Here is a 19,685-nt window from a genome sequence, read left to right on the forward strand (position 1 = left end):
TTGCTAATCAGGTGTCTTTTTATAAATCCAAAATAGTTTAGGGATAAAATATCAATTTGCTCCTTTTTTTTCCAGTGTTTTCTTCCCCAGCCCTATCTTCTCCGCCGCTTCCCCCGCTTCATCTCTAAACCCCTGGCGTATGAAGTTTGATTTCATTATTTCTTCTATGCCTATATTATCATCCTCTCTACACTCCCAGCCACAGCTCACCTCAAGGAAAACCCAGTAAAACGGAGATGGGTCTCCCTACTACCTTTCATTTATGGATGTTTTCCTTCCCATACTGAGTTACCTGGACTCAAAAACCCTTCTTCTTCCACTCAGAAGATGGCAATACAGCAATATGAACAACAAAACAATCACCCTTCGTTCCTGCTAGACACTTTCTACTGCGAAGAAGAGAAATGGGACGAAAGCGAAATGATGTAGGTGAAGGTTTGGAAGAAGAGAGTTCTTCCATGGGATATAACAATGGCGGGAACCCTTCGTTTTCCCTACTTTTGGAGCAAGATTTGTTTTGGGAAGACGAGGAGCTTCATTCACTCTTCACTAAAGAAACAGAGCAGCAGCCACCTTGTTTCGACGTGGGAATCGCTGAGTATCTAGCAATGGTTCGGCGTGAGGCCTTGGAGTGGACGATCAAAGTCAATGCTCGCTACAGGTTCACCACTCACACAGCTGTTCTCTCCATTAACTATCTCGATAGGTTCCTGTGTATCTTCGAGTTTCAAAGCGATAAGCCTTGGATGATCCAACTCGTAGCCGTCACTTGTCTCTTTGGCTGCAAAAGTTGAAGAAACACAAGTGCCTCTCCTTCTAGACCTGCAAGTTGAGGAAACAAATTACGTTTTCAAGGCCAAAACAATACAAAGAATGGAGCTTTTGGTACTCTCCACTCTGAAATGGAAGATGCACCCAATTACACCGCTTTCATTTCTCGATCACATCATAAGAAGACTCGGTTTGAAAACCCATCTCCATTGGGAGTTTCTCAGGAGATGTGAGCGTCTCCTCTCTGTAATCTCTGGTAACTTCACTTCCATTACAAAAAAAAGATAGCCATTTTCTTATTTCTGTCTGTTTTCTCATTTTTTTTTCTCTTTTAGGTGTTTTTTTTGATTCAAGATAACCCATTTTTCAGAAGAACAGGTGATTCATATAAAAAGAAGAAATGTTTGGGGGAAGAAAATGCTAAAGCCAAAATGAGAGAGAAAGAAAAGGGTTTATAGATGAAGCAAAGGAAGCCGCGGAGATAATAGGGTGGGGAAGAAAACATATTGAAAAAGGGGTAAATTGATATTTTATCCCTAAACTATTTTAGATTTATAAAAAGACCCATAATTAGTAATTTATCTAAAGATCAAGGGTTAAAATAAAAATTAAACCTTGTTACTAACGTGTCCCATCATCCAACTCACGAAAGCTAACGTCTCAGTAATCAAATCTTAATAAAACGATAACTTAAGTGACCAAAACTTATATTTTTTTCGAATCCAATAACTATAAATTTAAAAACTCAAACGAAAGTGACTAAGTCAGTAGTTTACCCTAAATTCATTTATATATATATATATATATATATTATTGTTTATGTTTGAATTTTTTTATTTTGTTTATGTTTTTATTTAATTTTTTAATTAACAATATTTAATAATTAATTAAGATTATGTGTAGAAATTTAAAACAATCACAATATATGAACTAATAATCCATATCTCATTGCCTAACACCAAAAACATAATTAGTTCTGTAGTAGAAATTAAAAATGGTAAAACAAATAGCTAAATAATCGTATAAATTGATTTTATAAGATCGGTTGAGTCTTAATTTGATTAGCATCATTATTGTAAGATCGCTGGATTAACGTGCAGTTGATTTTATTATTAATATTATTGATGGTAGACTTTGATGTGGGCAGTCAAGAAGCAAGGAAGACATAAAAGTAGTTCTTACAAAGCCACTTTCAATAGATGGTGAATCAGAAGCTGATTACAGGGCTCCCAATTTGATCCAAAGAACACTCTCTCTTTTCAAGAATGTACGGCCAGGATCTGATCTCACCCACTTCAAGGTTAGTTATTGGATTCCCTTTTCATTAGAATAATATTGTTTTATAATATTATGTGGGACGTAGAGTTCATTTAATTATTTGATATAGAGTTCTTCTGTAGTAGACATGAATTAATGCCGTGATTGTGTTGGTTCAGCTACCACCTCTGTTCAACTTACCCTAGTCACATCTTCAGTGCTATGGAGAACAAGTGTATTGTACCGGCGCCGACATGCTTCTGACCCGATGTAACGTTCCCGACAACCCCCTCGAAAGATTCTTATCGGTCGTGGCTTTTAGCATATCCGCGTCTCGTCCTCTAGTATTCGGGGTCGTCCCTTTCAATCTAGTTCTCGGTGAGACTCATCACGTCTCGAGGGCCACTCTCAATGTCGTCCTCGAGCAGGTGAGCCTTTTCGGTTTATTGCTCCCTCGCGTGATTATTTGTTTCATTTTACTCCAAATTTGAAAACAGATTTCTCACCATCTACCGGTTTCGGCACTGCATGCTACTGACGAAGGAACATAACATTGAACTCATCTGGTGTCAACAATGCATCTCAAAGTTCACTGGTTCGTGTTCGTGTTCATCTTCGTATGTCATTGGCTTATATATAAAAATGCTTTTGTCTATGTTTAATGATAATGATGTTATTGTAGGTGCTTCAGTGGACGTCAAGGTCCGAGGGAAGAGGCAGCTGAAGCTCTCGAGTCGAGGCGAGACGTATGAAATGAACTCCCCCAACCTTTTGATAAGATTTCTTCCGCTGCCCGGAGCTGATTGGGCTGGAAATGTTGGAGTCGGGTGCAAAGAAACCGAGTTCGAAGCCGAGTTACAATACGGACCCAAGTCTTTTCTTGGCCTTAGACGAAGCCACAGATCACTTAAAGGAAAGATCTTTGAAACATCAACAAAGAGGATCCTTTTCGAACTTGATGGCCATTGGGATAGGTATTTAAATATTCTCCTTTTTCCCTATCAGCTTCCTTTAAATATCTCATATGTATTGAATGCAGAACAGTGACAGTAAAGGACAATAATAGCGGGGAGTTGAGGGTTATATACAATGCAGAAGAAGTGTATTCAGAGCTGTGAACTTCTGTAGTTAAAGATCTGCAGGTAAATTCCTTAATGAACGAAAAGAAATAAATCTCTTCTTTTTTGTAGGAATGAATTTTTTTTTTGTGTTTTGTTAGCGGGTGGAATCGACCGAATCAGCAGCCGTGTGGAGCAATGTAAGTGAGGCCATAATGAGTCGGAATTGGTAGAAAGTGAAAGAAGCGAAGAATGCAGTCAAGGAAAACCAGAGGGAGGCGTCGAGAGGAATGGAGTCCAAAGGAAAAACTTGGGTTCCCCAGCATTTCAGTTTGAGTTATAGCAAAGTGTCTGGGAGTGTTCACCTACTCAACAATGGGTTCCACCTGCTCCTATTGTTGTTCCTCTTATGTAACCTTATTTAAGAAAACATTCAACACAACCTTAAGTAGTTTATACTAAATAATCAATGCATAACGGTTGTAGCGGACGTGATTTGTTCCTTAAAAATCACAATATCTTTAAAGAGTTTCCACAGCTGTTGTTAGATTCGTTTATAACACCGTCTTTCACTCCCTTGAAGAAAGCTAGCCCTGGTATTAGTTTCGCCCTCGTCCTTCTCCCCAGCAGTGATTCAATCGAATCCCAAGTCCGCATTGAAAGTAAATTAGCTTAGATCAGGTGGCGGTCCAGCGGCTTCAGTTGAGAGATCTCAATCACTTCAAACCATCCGAATTGAAACTTATTCACCAGTACACCATTTTGGTGATGATGGTATTTTTGCAATGCAATCGTCTCCGATGAATTCATCGTTCTATTCTTATTCTCAAAATGATAGACCGAATATACCTCTGCCTTCACCTCAAACATCACAATGGGCCTTTTCTGGAATACTTTTTCATCCTTGGACTACTATTGGCTATGCCAACCAAAGCAGTCTTGATCAGGGAGTTATGGATGATGATATCGGAGGAGTAAGGCATGTCCGGAAGGAAAAAGGAATTCTCGATTTATAAGAATATAAAACTGAACAAGAAGAAACCAAGATTAAGATGAATTTGGCATAAGAAAATTCTAAAACAAATACAAACTATAGTAGATAAAAGTTACTGTTGGAGATGTCGATGATGAAGAAGACGAGGCGGAAACGGAGAAAATAAGCATGAAGTAAATGATTAACAAGCACGAGAAAATGAGCATAGACTGCAGGACAAGTTGAAGTCGGAAAGAAAGAGATGGCGAATGTCAGTGACGAAGCTAAAGACGAAACACCTGGTTTTACCGTTTATGTAGACCAAATGCCAACAAGCATGGAAGAAGTTATCACTGATCTTGAAGCTCAATTCATGCCAGTTTGCGACGCAGAGAATGAAGTATCAGTAATGTTAGAGGCTAACAGAGTTCAGTACTCGTCATCCTAGAACGAGCTTACAGGTGGAAATTTACATCATTCTATTCTTTTTTCACTTGCACGGGCTGTGTTAACCTGAAAACTCAACATTCTACTTTGTATTCTTAAATCTCAACATTGTTGAAAGGATTTACCTAGAGAAGGATGCCATTATCATTGTACTCAAATATTTATACTGCATACCGAACACGACAATGATAGAGGATTCATCATGAAAGTCTATACATCGGTTTAGTACTTGTTACTGACTCAGCATATTGACCTGAAATAGTCGTTCTTTGAAGCCATGAAAATGTTGAATCTGGTGGCTTTGTTGCACTCAACTTCATCACTTTCGTCCTCATCAAAACTCCTATTCAATTCTTTGAGTTATAGAGAGGCAGGTGACGAAAGCAATAGTGAATTCTTGGAGAAATCCTGCATGTTACATGTCTATATAAATAGATTTAACTCCTCTAGGTCAAAGCTAAGAAATACAACACATCCAAGCACAAAGATAGTGTCAGATTACTAGTTCAGCAAGTTTTTCATAACACAGTTTAACTCAATGAATGTTTAGGACTTGGGGTGTTGCCTGCCGATGAGTACATATTGCACGAACATTAGAATGGATAGAAGCATCCAATATGAAAAATGACTCAAAGATCATATTATTACAAAGGACCCATTGTCAACAAAATGAGTATACTTTAAGCATTAAGCAGGTCATAAATGAAAAAAAAGGGGGTAATATAGAAGGTGAAATCGCTGACCCGAAGTCCAAAACAACTCGGCTAAAAATTCTTAAAAGCTGACCTGTATGATACCAGAATTAAGAAAGAAATTGCATATATACCAATGGAAGAAAAATAGGGGTAAACACCACAAGGAATGGCATCAGGAGCTCTTTCAGTATCCTTGACCTTCTCAGATTAATTTGCAAAAACCATGGTGCTGAGGCAATAACATGCTTTGCCACAATAACACTTGATGCACACACAGCACAAGCACAAGCACACCTAGATGCGACTACAACCTAACAACGACCACCACCTTTGAGACATCATGAAAGCACAACAAGCAGGTAACTTTTGACTTTTAAGAAATGTACCTAGCCAACAGCATCGTCCAAATAATAGAACGCTTCTAGATCTGCATTCAATCAAAAATATTAAAAAGTTAAAGATAGAATATCAACAAATCAGTAAAGAATGGTTAGGATATAATTTGCTTCTTTGGGTAATTGCTCAACAAAATGAATCTCCACAGCTTCCTATACCAACTGCTTAAACTACCTTGGAAAAACAAGCTAGTTTTCAACTCTTACTCACAAAAGGAATTTAAAATCTATCCTATGCATCTGGATCACTCACAACTACAGTTTCTCCTGACAAAACAGCTAGTGTAAGCACCAACCTGACAATTCGTAACTTCCTCTAAAACAGTTTAGCATGTTCATATATTTGCATGCGTCATAATTTTGTTTAGCAGTTTACATTTTATATACATATGGGTCACCCATATCTGTAACTTCCTCTAAAACAGCAGCTAGCAATAGCAACTGACCTGACAATTTGTGAACTGTTGTCGTTTTTGTATATTTTCAAGCATAATAATTCATGTATTATGGCACATTCATGGATTCCTACCATATTTGTGTTACATTTTCATGCTCTGTTCACATCATGTTATTGAATCGTATCCAAAGTTGCTAGGACTAATGAGAACTCATGATTTGGTTATAACAATCGAACAATTTATATAATAGATGTTTAGTTCAAGGCACAAAACATGCAAATCAAACATAAACATAACTGAACAACAATGCAGTACATCCAAATACCTTGCTCATGACTGTCTGCTTTTTACCTGAGACCGACATATCACCAAACTTTGTTTTGATCACCATTAGAGAGTAAAAACTTACTCCCCAGAAAGATCACTCCGCCTCAATACCAGTGAGGGAAGAAATTAAGACATTCTCTGCAGAACATTAGATGTATCTCTTGCCTGCAACTTCTTCAGTCTGATTACTTCCAAAATGTTATATACTTGCTGCCTCGTCCTTCTTGTTCATGGCTGCTTATTTTCTCTTGAGACCACTAGTAGGCTCTTTGCTGAAATTCTTCTTCTTACTTTTTCCTCTTCCATCTCAATAATCCTATATCAATTTATTCAAGTGCTACCAGCAGCTGATATGCAGAGTTCACTTAAATCTGGAGTATCCTGTCACAAGAGTCAACTAGAAAAAAAACAGCAACCAAAATGAAACAAAAATTAAAAGGCAACTTAACTAAGTGCCAAACCCCCATTCATTTGCATCTGGGACTTTCAAAGAATTCCTCTGTATTTCCTTCCCCTTCCTCAAGTTTCAGTTTGCGGCAAAGCATACAACAGAGGAAAGAAGACCAGGTACTAGGAAACACATATCTGGATCATTAAAATTGAGCATGTACAGAGCAGTCACAGCTCCTCTTAATATAAGGAGATGAACAAGAAAAACATTGCGTTATCTGAATGATTGATTACATCATATGCCATTCACAAATTATTAGCATTCAGCATCAGAAGTAGTAATATAGGCCAACAAGTTGATAAACATCATTTACAAACCACAACCATCTGAAAGAAGAAAGTAAAAAAGGAGGTTAAAATAGCATAAAATGTAATAATAGTCACACCGATTTTTCATCACATGGTAAACAAGTTTAAAAATACCAATTAGAAACCCTGCAACACAATTATAAGCCAAACTAAAGAGAAAATTCACAAAGAAAGATGATGGCAATTAATTAACGGTGAAGCAGCTTTTATTCATGTAGATGAACTTTTCCTACTTTTCTGACAAATTAAATTTACAAACTAAATCGGTGTACAGTCACAAGGATGCATACAAAAGTTTGATGCCATCCATTTTCCAAAAACTTCTTGTTATTCTTGAATCACTCCACTGAAAATTGAACTCCAGTATTGAAATCAAAGAAAAGTATACAAAAGAGAGATGAAAAGAAAAATGTGACAGGCTCCTTGGTCCTTGTTGTACAAGGATTACATGATGAAATCATGCAAACAGAAGATTGGCGAAGTTCAGGCTTGAAAGATCATTACTCTGAACTAAAAGCCTCTTTAGCCAATTTCAATGAAATCCAGTATTGATCCTAAAATAGGAATCAGCCACATTAATCCTGAATAAGTTGAGTCAAAAGCCTCTACAGTAGCCAAAAGATATATATTCTGCAACCTTCACGTCACATTAGTTGAAAATTCATCCTGGTGCCAGACATCTCATCTTCCATGTATCCCGATGTCTATACAAAAGAGACTTGGTAAATCCATAAAGGTATGCATCCAAATCATATCTGTGAGAGTTCATTTGATTCAAAAGATCAAGGGCAAGCATCTGTTTATCTTTAGACCGAAGAAGAGACCTAAGCAAATAGTTGCAAACTCTAGGCATTAATTTGTAACCCTTTTCTAGTGTATATAGGAACAGATCAACTGCCTGGTCCAAATTTCCTTCTTTGCACAGACCAACTATCAACTTTACACAACTAGGAGGGGGGACAGTAATCTTTCTTTCATCCAGAATAAAGAATATCTTCAAAGCTTCTTCAACTTTTCTTACTTGACAGAACCCAATAAGCCAGATTGTATAGGGTGCTAAACTAAAATTATTTAATTTGAAGTCCAGATCGAGCAAATGCAGAATTGCCTTTTCTACTTCTCCCTCAACAAAATGTTTTTCAATTTCTTTGATAACTGCATCTTCCCGACCAGGAAGGCTGCTCAGATATTTCAACCAAAGATTAAAAGCTAATGAAACCTTCCTTCTTCGACATGACCAAGTCATAAGTGATTTATAAACTGCCAAACTGGGTTTACACCCATTCTTTTCCATTTGATCAAAGATTCTAAAGGCATCATCTTCTCTTCCAGCTCTCTGGAAACCATTAATAAGAGTTCCATAGGTCACATTATCAGGAGAAATCCCCTTGAGTTGCATCTCCTTGAACAGCTTGAAAGCACCATTAATGTTGCCTTCTTTGCAAAACCCATGGATCAATATGTTGTAAGTAAAGATGTCGGGTACATTCCCACCATCAGCGAGTTGCATAAGAATCCTGTATGCCTTAAGAATCTTTCCAGACTCATAAAGTTGCTCGACCATAGTTCGTAGGCTTGAATTGTCAAGAACTCGTGAGGGTCCATGAGAAAGCCAAAGAAACAACGAAGGATTTCTCCCTATTTCCATTTTGTAAAACAGAAGGTTTGCTTTCTCAAGCTGACCAGCCATAGAAAGTCCATGAATAAGAGCATTAAATGTATGAACTGAGGGATAACATCCCAGCTTTTCCATCTCATCAAAAATTTGCTGAGCCTCCCCAACCAACCCATTCCTGCACATACCACTAATGAGAATCGTGTAAGTGCAGGTATTAGGAAAGCAATCATGTTTTGAAATCTCAAGCTTAAGGGAACGTGCTTGATCCAAAAGACCAATGCCACAAAACCCTTTAATCACAGCATTGTAACAGTAGGTATCGGGAACTAAACCTCTTTCATTCATCTCATTCAACAACTTCATTGCATCATCAACTTTGCCTGCTTTTGATAAACCCTGGAGCATGATTGCATATAAAACGACATCAGGCGTAATATTCTCCTCAGTCATCTTTGTATACCATTCAGTGGCTTCCTCATATCTCCTAGCTTTAAACAAACTGTTAATAAAACTACTATAACAGCGTAAATCGAGTGCAAAGCCGTCCTTTTGAAAAGACTGCAAAAGTGCTATAGCTTCATCAACCCGACCCAACTCACAAAACCCATGAAGCAAAGCATTATAAGCAACAAAATCAGGGGAACAGCCACTCTCCTTCATCTTACCTAACAACCTACAAGCATCATCAGCCCTTTCAGCTCCGCACAAAGCCGAAATGATTATGGTATATATACACCTATTTGGATCTATACCCCTCAGAGTCATTTCATCGAACAACTTAAGTGCATCCTCAGTTTTCCCGTCTTTACACAAGCCATTAAGCAAAATACTAAAAGTAGCTTTGTTAGGCGTATGATTAGACTTCAACATCTGATTGTAAACAGCTAAAGCTAACAAAAGTACCTTCTTACGAATCAAAACGTATAATATAGCATTGAAAGTAAACAAATCAGGCTTGCAATCAAAACCTTTCATCTTCTCGAAACACTCCACGGCTTTTTCCTCGAAACCCATCTTCCAATACCCCGAGATCAAGATCTTAAAGACGTTGGGCGCGATCACAACTCCGCATTCCTTGACTTCCTCGAGAGTTTGCCATAACATGTCGAAGGCATTGTCCTTGCGGATCAACATGTCGAGAACAAGCTTTTCGGATGCGTAGCTGTGTAGGCGCTTCCTCTGCATCGCCCAGATGAAGAAACGGAAACCCATTTGAGGGTTGGGTTGGTTTCGGATAACGGAAGTGACGATATCGGGAGAAAGGAAAGGGAGCAGAGGTTCCAATGCGGGTTCCACGGGGTTAACAGAGTTGAGAATGAAGTGGATTTCATCGGAAACGGAGAAATCTTTGAGGGAGGAAGAGGGAGGGTTGCTGAGAGAATGCAATTTTGAGGTCTTGGAAGAGAAGTGAGTGATTGGGCGGAAAATGAGAGATTGCAGTCTCATTACCAAACACTGAATTGAGAGTGAAGTCTTTATTGTCTTGTTATTAATGGTTTTCGAAACAATAAGACAACAAGATTAAGAGACAACAGGCCACGTCGGAGGAGAAGATTGTACCGGTGATGCACAATTCGGCGGCGGCGGCGCTTCAATAGGTTGGAGATGGGGTTTATGGAATTTGGAATGCATAACACCATATGCCCATGTCATTTGGGTGTATGAGAAAAATATTTCTTTTTTGATCGAAGAAAGAGAAATATTACTGTGGGTTAAATTGTTTAGCATAATATCAAAATTAACCCTTACTATTTATAAAATAATTATTTTGATATTTATTTTTTTAAACATTTTAGAACTTAATATTTCATTTTCAAGTAAAAAAATTCTTTTATAGATAGAAATTGTTAGTTAATAAATGAAAAACACTTTAAAATATAAACATTTTTATCCAAAAATAAAATTAAAATATTTTAAAAATAAATAATAAAGACGAAAGTAATTATTTTATCAAATTTAATAATTTTTTAATCATATTATATCACTCCATATTAATTAGAATTGTTTTAAAATAACCTAAGTGATAATATTAATGTGATGCTCCGACAAAGTTGGACCCCATAATATAATACATATAAATTTTTATCATTTAGAGTGCAGGGAGAATTATTTTTGCTACTGTATATGATAGAATATATTTGAATGATGATATTTTTAAAAAGACATTCGAATAACATATATATTTTCTCTTACTGTATATATTCAAAAACTTTCAATATAATCATCTTTTTCTATATCGCTCAAACTATATAAAACCCGTCTCATAATCCTATCTTTATAAAGACGCCCTCTACTCTATGAATCTTCCTTGTATTATTGTTTAAAGTAACTTTTTTTCATAGAATAAGTTTGAGCTACAATAGGTGAATTTTTTTTCCTATCTCATTATCTTTGTGATTTTGCTATAGTGCTCCACATATTTAATGACTTAAAAAAGTGATTTTTTATTATTATTATATATAACATGATATGATTAATCCTAGCCGTAAGAGAAAAATAAAATTTGGCCGTTGGATCTAACACTTCACAAAGCATCACAAGCTCCCTGGCCTTTTTCTCTTCAGGGTTCAGGGTTTTGTTGAATCTCGAGTCTCCTGCTTCTCCTTTACCCGACGCCCGACAACGCTGGTAGGTCCTTTTTCTTATGAAATTCTCATGAAATATTGTTATTTGCAGCAAAGATATAAGGGGTATAGAAAAATGGCTTTCTTCAGGAATTCAAAGCATCCACTTGGGACCTTATTGTACCACACCAGGCTGAATATTTGTAGTGGACATGGATACTCTACTTGGGCAACCAAAGGAGCCTCCTTTGCTCAATCAACAAACACCAAAGCCTCAAAAAATGCCTACTTGTATTGGGTTTCGAGAAGGTTCAACTCTCAGACATCATCTTCTTCTGCTGAACAAATGAGCCTTATTAAGCAACTCAGGGAAAGAACAAGTGCTCCCATAAAGGATGTCAAGGCTTCTCTTGTTGATTGCAATTGGGATATTGGTATAGAATATACTATACCCTGACTTTGTTTTGCTCTGATATTTTGTTTTTCCCTTTTTGTTTACCTTTTGGATTATGGTTTTTGATTGTATATGCAGAGGCTGCACAGAAAGAATTGAGGAAAAGAGGAAAAGTTTTGGCCATGAAGAAGTCATCAAGGGCTGCTACCGAGGGTCTGCTTGCTTTGGCCCAAAATGAGGGCAAGGCTGCTGTAATCGAACTTATTTGCGAGACGGATTTTGTTGCAAAGAATTAAATTTTTGAGTACCTGGTAACCGGGGGATCAATGATTTTTTTGTTTATGCATAATTGAATTTGAAGTCTATTCTTGGAAGTTTTTGTTTGTATTCAGTTAATTTGAATATTATGCTCTATTTCCATTGGTTGCATTATTGTTGTTACTTTTTGTACTGTATTATTGCTCGTAATTTACTGATATTGTGTTTCATACAGGCTTTGGCATTGGCAAAGCAAGCTTTGTTGGTTGAAAACTCTTCCCAACAGGTTCATGGGGTTTTTTCGTTTGGTCCCGAGTGTTTGGAGGTTAGAAATTTCTATTCTAAGAGCTTGTTATTTTTTACTTATTAAACCGGCATGAGATTTTTGTTCGTTTTTACCCTTTTGCATACATAAATTGTCTTAGGATCTCATCTAAGGATGCATGTCCGACATTCTTTTAGGGGTATGAAAAATTGGACTGTATTTTAACTTTTGTGACGAGCTTGTTCTTGTTTAAACATGTATTTCCCCATCAAACCTGTGAGTAAAAAGATCTGGTAGGTTAGAATAAGTTACTTATGTTAGTATTTTATTGAGCATATATCCAATCTTCCGCGCTTTTGCAACTTTGACTGGAATTGCCATCTGAAATCCCATGATTATTGCTACCAGGACTTAAAATTAAATCTTGACCATCCAAAAATTAGCGGGGAGACAACCATTCAAAATGCAGTTACAGAAGTGGCTGCAATAATAGGTGAGAATATAAAACTGAGGAGGGGCGTTGTGATGTCAACATCTTCAAGCGGTGTTATTTCTGCTTACCTCCATAGATGTCCTCAACCAGGTAGTGTTTTTTTTTTCTTCCAGTTTTGCATTGCTTCATAGGCAACATTTTTATGGAGCGTGTGCTTCCCCCCCCCCCTCCCCCCCCCAGCTTTCAACATGTTATCTACTGCCTCATAGGAAAAATTGAATTTGGGCCCGACAACGATATAATAATTTTCTTTTGTGGTTGTAGGTTTAGGTCGAATCGCTGGAATTTTATCTCTCGAAGCTGAGAATGAGATTTCTCAAGTGGATGCCCTCCAGAAGGTTGGCTCAGAGCTAGCAATGCATATTGTGGCAGTAAAACCATTATTCTTAACAAAGGAATTTGTGACCTCTGATGCACTTAACAATGAATCGAGATTCTAAAATCTCAGGTATCTGTAAATTATGGATACCAATTTGATTTTTATGTGATAATCACACTACACTTTTTGAGATTCTAACGTGTCAGGTATATATAATTATTTTGTGTGGATAATGGCATCACATTGTATGGATAATCCTCGCAATAAACATATGATCATCCAGTCTTAAGACTTCATTTTTGTGAATACTAATTTATTTTGTATGTCAGGCTGAAAGTACTGGAAAGTCTCAGATGGTCATAGACAAAATGGTCGAAGGTCGTCTGTCTAAATTCTTTGAGGAGGTTGTTCTTATGGAGCAAAAATATTTCTTAAATGATTCTTTAAGCATTATGGTATGTGAGGTCCTCTTTATTGTTTTTTATGCTTCAAGATACTGATATGAAACTTGTAGCTCCATCTTATTTGCTTTCGGTATTGGGAGTTCAAAGGGCTAATGAGGGATACATTGAGAAGGTTGAGACATTCAAAGCTAGTATACCTTTGAGCTTAGTACCCACCAACGTTGCTCGGACTCGGGTGTAAGTGTCAGACATGGATATGTATATATGATACAGGTATGGTTAGACTTTTCTAAGGTTTTCCATGTATTTGGAGGATCCTTGGAGGTCATATTCCGTATCCATGTGTCGGAGATCAGTGTTAGACACGGGGTTTTCAAGAAAAATGCTTGTTGACTAGAAACTTCATATACACATGATTTATATTGCTTGAAGTGTTCTGTAACACCCCCAACCCGTATCCGACCCGGATACGAGTCCGAAGTGTCACATTGACTTTTCAAACATTTATTCGTATAAAATAGTGAGTAATTTAAAAACTTTGATAACATTTAACTTATTCAAAACGTTTACAAAATATATCAGAGTTCATATAATTTATATCTTTAGACTACATGCCAACTACACTCTATAAACAGTACATATATTTTCTGATCCGACATTTGGTAAGGAGAACTGACCTGTCTTGCTCCGCATTACTCTTTACTCTTCTCGAAACCTACGTGTGAAACAATCACACGCTAAGTCGAAGACTTAGTGAGGCATAACAACTTATAATGCACTTTATAACATATATCAATACATGCATATTCTGTTCTATCATGTTATACCAATACCATGCATTCTTTGTATCCTATAAACTCGTATCAGATTAATTACAATAAATACATACATACACATAATTCATCATTAACAGTTTATCATGTAGTCACATACTTTTATGGTTAACCTTTTCAATCAAACACTATACACACACAACATCATATCACAAATCATATACATATATCACATACATTGTTCTCATATCACCAATATCCATACCTGTAAGCATATTACTTTAACATTCATGAATTTGTATTAATGAGTTTCTTGGCCCATGATATCATATTGAGAACCTAAGGTATCTGAGTATTGTGAGGTTGTGCACTATGCTGTCACCACAGCTCGTATAAATGCACCGAAGTGCTGCGTAGAATTACACCGTAGTGCCATATAATGATGTCCATAAGGACCACATAGAATTCCTTAAGAATCATATACATATGCTAGGGATCATATATGTGTCTCACCAGACTTCACACATGTTCCAAAGAATATATATATATCCCGAAGGACCGCGTAGAATATTGTCCCGAAGGACCGCGTAGACCCTCTACTCTTGGCATGCCAACTATACCCCTAGCTCTCAAGACACATAACATGGGCATTTTCTTTTATACTTATCATTTCACATAAACTTGTAATTCACTTCCCATATCACGTATCACATAGCTTCGTTTCATATTATCACATAGTCACATAGTTCACTTACACGTAGATCATTTTCATATCATTCTCATGTCACATATATCATGTTTTCATATAATTTCTATCATTTCTCACCCAATCACATTTATTCATGTAAACATACTTATCATATCTTGTTCACATAAGATCATATATGCTACATATAACACATAGAACACTTCCTCCTAGCTTATATCAATTTTCAGAGTTCTTTCATATTACCTGATGACATATATCATATAGATATATAATAACAGATATCATATTATCTACATTATGCTCTATTTCTTTGTATTCCCATAGATTATAAATTATGATGTATTTCTAAACATATATCATTTAATAGTATTTTTATTTAGGTACTAATTTAATCTCTTTACTTAATTTAATTTCATATATTCATTATAATCTTTTCATATAGCTCCATTATACTAATTCTCATAATAAATCATACCACTAAGTACTTGTCCAACTCATGTTTCCATTATGCATATACTGTTACCCATGTTTACCTAGTTCATATCAATTCTTATAAACTCACTTTCATCATATTTTCCTATTATTACATATTTTATCTCATAACCATGTATCCACATAGTCTTATATTTCATTATCATATTACATATACTTGTTCTCCTATGACCCTTAATAAACATATATTTCTATTTCCCTACATCTCTCGACTTATCTTCTATATTCCTATAATTTCATAACTTATTTTATATCATTTTCCCTTTTTATTCACATCAACCATCTATTTATTTAGTTCAATTTCTCATGACTTCCACAATACTCTTTAATAAAACTTTGTAGCTCTTCACTATAATACATAAACCATAGTTTCCTTTAATTTATCAATCTTCCCTATATTACTTATGTATCCTTATTTATGCCCTCGAATTCATACTATTCTCTTAGAGTCTCCTAATATTTCTCGTATAATTACTTATACCATATCATATAACTTATACTTTATTATCTTATTCTCTCATATTCATTTCATTTCTTATGACTCTATCATATAACTTATCTCATGTTCTTCCATTATTACATATTAAAGTCTTACATACATCATATAGCATATACAAAGCATATCATTATCTTTAGTCATGCATACATACAATCAATGTAATACAGATAATCACATATAATTATAACCACACATAATCATGTCCATGACTTCATGCATATTACTCTAGGAAATAGACTCATCGCAAGTCTTATTTCCATTAAACACTACATATCACTAGTATGCACTCACCTGGGCCTCGTTGTTTGAATCAATCCTAATCCTTAGTTTGTTCCGGAACAAGCTTTCATTCTATATCTACATAATGATACATTAATACTTATCAGTATACTGATTGATATATTCGAAACTATCACTCCTTAGTCTCAAAGAAAAGCCAATTTCATCTTTTAATGAAGGTATGCATCGATGCACTACACCATGCATCGATGCATAAATCCTATTCGATGTTTGTATTTAATGGAGATGCATCGATGCACTCCTTATGCATCGATGCATAAATCCCATTCGATGTTTTCTATTTAAATTCATGCATCGATGCACTGCATGTGCATCGATGCACCTTAAACAATTTCTGGTATTTATCATCGATGCATCGGTGCACAATGAATGTGCATCGATGCACATTGCCCAGAACTGACATTTTAGCACGTAAATCATTAACTCTTCCCTTAATTCTTCTATTTTAAGCCCCTTTTATGACATTAAACTCAACTACTATAACTTGAACCAACTTATATCCATGTAAATCATCTTTAACCTCAAAATCCTATCTTTTTTATGAGATTCAAGAATCATACCAAATTTTCTATATGATATAAATCCAATTCTATCACTCCAAATCTCTTAATTTAACCATTGACAAGTCAAATTTAACTTCCAATCTAAGAAATGAACTTTATTCCAAGATTTCATTTGTAAACTCTAAATCTTTAATCTCTCCTAACTCCACCATCCTTTGCTTTTAAGATGATTTAAGCTTTCCTTAAGCTTAGTTATCATCTAATAATTAAAACCTAACCTTAAAATCAACAATTCAATTATAAACAAAGAAACTTACCTTTGGCTCTTGGCTTCCACGTGAAGAAGAAGAAGAAAGGAGAAGAGAACTCTGGAGAACTCTTTCCCTTTCCACGTGCCTTTATCCTTACCAATCCCATTTTTTTATTCATTTCTTGGTCAATTGACCCTTTTGCCCTTTATTTCCTTTACTAATTACTAAATAACCTTCATCATATATATCCAATAATCATTGAACTATTTCATTCTTATACTTTAGTCACCAAATTCTGAAACTTTACAATTTGGTCACTAACTCGGTATTGCGGATGTTACACGTTCATAGTTGATTGAAACTTAGTACCCTGCACTAGGTAATTTTGGATATTCTATCGAAGGAAGTTGGCTCACCGGTGAAGATTGGCAACTTTTTTCAGAATGGAAGTTGGAGAAGGAATTCAAAGGTAGAGCAATCCCTACAAAAAATATTTAATTTTTTGTTTCTCATGTGAGCTTTCTTTTTCTGTAATAGTAAACTTGTCTTGATCGACTCGAGTGGGGAGCCTTTATCAGCCACTCTCGCTCGAGTATTCCTGCTATAACTCTTGCTAATACAGGGCACATTGGTTCACGCTATTCATATTTTCAGGCTCGAAGCACCGAGTGCTTAACCCTGAAGCAATCATCATAAAAAATTTTGATGTTTACTATAGACAAACAATCGAGCATTTACAGTGTACCTCATTATTTGGCAAAGGTTGACATGAAGCAAAGCATCACCATCTTCGAAGCTCCAATCTTCATTTATGGGCGTGAAACAATCGAAACTTCTGGTGCTGCCTCATCGACCTGGTATCTTTAGTTCAGTCGGGCAAAACAAAACATAGGGATGAGAATTGACTTGTTCATGATTTTCTTCTTCTCTTGCTATTTGCTATTGCTTTGTTTGAGTATAAAAAAATCTCTAGTAATTTTTTAAACAGAATTTGGTAATTAGTTATTTGGGTTTTAGTTTCCTGGAATTGAAGAATAAACTACTTAAATGGCCACTCAACTTTTAACATGTTGACATTTTGATCACCCACAAATCCTTTCGATAATGACTTTTTGATAAATTCTAACAAAACCAGTAAGTATTTGGTATTTATATCGACAAGATTTGCCATAAAATTTAGTCTACTTAAATCGGTTTGTGCAGTCATATTATCAATTTGAAATTTAAAAATAGATAAATTTAAAATTGAATCTTAATATTGTTTTATAAATAATAAAAATGAATCTTAATATCTATTACCCCTTTCTTATTTGCTATTATTTTTATTTCATTTAATGTATAAATTGACCCCCTAAAGTATGCTACTTCTAGCACTTTGACCCCTTTTTTTAACTTTTTTATCTATATCAGGATCTAACATAATTATTTTTTTCGAAGATTACTCCCTACTGTTACTAATGCCATTAGAAAAATGGTTGGCATGTAACGTCTGCCAGAACATGTTGTGTGACATCTCCAATTAAATACAAAAAATCAAAGTGAGAAAATGGGAATAATTTAGGGATCTAGTCACGCATTAAATTTTAAAAATATATAAAAATTTAAAATAATAATTATGATATAACAGTTAGTATTCAACTCATGGATCGATTGATCCCTAAATTCAACTCATTGATCGATATCGAATATTATAAAGATCTATTATAAGGATGATCATTCTAACCCGATTTGTTTAATTCATCTATCAAAAATAATTTTGTTCAATTCATATTTAGGATTCAAACCTCTAACTTTACTTAATATTTCTATTTTGTAACGTACAACACTTGATTTTAATATACCTTTTTGCAATGATAACATGATATTTGATGTGTTCAAGTAAATTTATTAATTAATAGAGGTGGATAGCTTAATTAATCAAACTCGCCCAGACCAAATAATTATAGATTTTGTCAATCAATTAATGTAATAATATTCTTACTTGAAACAACTGTTTGCCATCTCAAAGCCCCACGTATCGTATTTTGTGGTTGCACCACCGGTTCCTATGAGTCTTCATAAGATAAACCAACTTCCCTACTTCACAAACCAATGAATATATATATATATATATATTAAATTAAGACATAAAATAAGGCTAAAGATGCCCCAATTCCTAAACAACAAGCACTTGCAGCGTTCAACTAACGCAAATTTCTGCGGTCTTAAATTGTTTTTTTATTTTTATGAGGAAGCATTAATCAAATAGGGCATGCCTAACTGTTCATCAACCGCCATGTGTTCCTGCTTACATTTTTGCAATACTAAATTATTGCATACACTTTGTTGATAAATATGTACCTAAATATATATTTTTTATTTATTCCTTTCCAATTAATGTATATATATATATATATATATATATATATATATATATATATATATATATATATATATACACTCAATCATTATGATGTACCTAGTATAGAATTATTGTCTCAAACAGCATTAATAAGTTATGATTAACAAGTTCAAATTTTTAAAAGTATACGTATTCATTCGTTATCGATCGTTATTCATGATAAAATTAATATTGAAATCTAATATATAGTAGGAAATTGTTATGATCATAATTTGAAGAATACATCTGGCATGGGTTCCACACCAAGGGCAAGCTAGCCCAAGCCTTTAGGGATATGTCATTTAACAGAGCTGGCATGACAATGTGACTCATTGGCCTAATTCTTTTTTTTTTTTTTTTGGTTCGTTGATTATTTATTGATG

At 35.2% G+C, this 19,685-nt stretch overlaps 1 protein-coding gene, 1 long non-coding RNA gene and 2 pseudogenes across 2 annotated transcripts; 3 read left to right on the forward strand and 1 right to left on the reverse strand.

Moving 5' to 3' along the window:
* The first annotated feature begins 221 nt into the window (after positions 1 to 221).
* On the forward strand, positions 222 to 1,059 carry LOC120182565 (annotated as a pseudogene).
* A 1,631-nt stretch (positions 1,060 to 2,690) lies between these two features.
* Positions 2,691 to 3,543, forward strand: LOC120182559. The gene is made up of 3 exons (XR_005521842.1): positions 2,691 to 3,002; positions 3,068 to 3,170; positions 3,248 to 3,543. It is a non-coding gene; the product is annotated as an uncharacterized LOC120182559 (long non-coding RNA).
* A 3,311-nt stretch (positions 3,544 to 6,854) lies between these two features.
* On the reverse strand, positions 6,855 to 10,217 carry LOC120182549 (pentatricopeptide repeat-containing protein At1g79540-like). Its single transcript, XM_039187496.1, has one exon. It carries the CDS (start codon positions 10,142 to 10,144, stop codon positions 7,742 to 7,744), a length of 2,403 nt encoding a protein of 800 aa, XP_039043427.1. The 5' UTR covers positions 10,145 to 10,217; the 3' UTR covers positions 6,855 to 7,741.
* Positions 10,218 to 11,384: 1,167 nt separating this feature from the next.
* On the forward strand, positions 11,385 to 17,789 carry LOC120182566 (annotated as a pseudogene).
* The last annotated feature ends 1,896 nt before the right edge of the window (positions 17,790 to 19,685 follow it).

Source organism: Hibiscus syriacus, unplaced genomic scaffold (genome assembly GCF_006381635.1).
Source record: "Hibiscus syriacus cultivar Baekdansim isolate YM2019G1 unplaced genomic scaffold, ASM638163v2 tig00112688_pilon, whole genome shotgun sequence".
NCBI classification, from domain to species: domain Eukaryota; kingdom Viridiplantae; phylum Streptophyta; class Magnoliopsida; order Malvales; family Malvaceae; genus Hibiscus; species Hibiscus syriacus.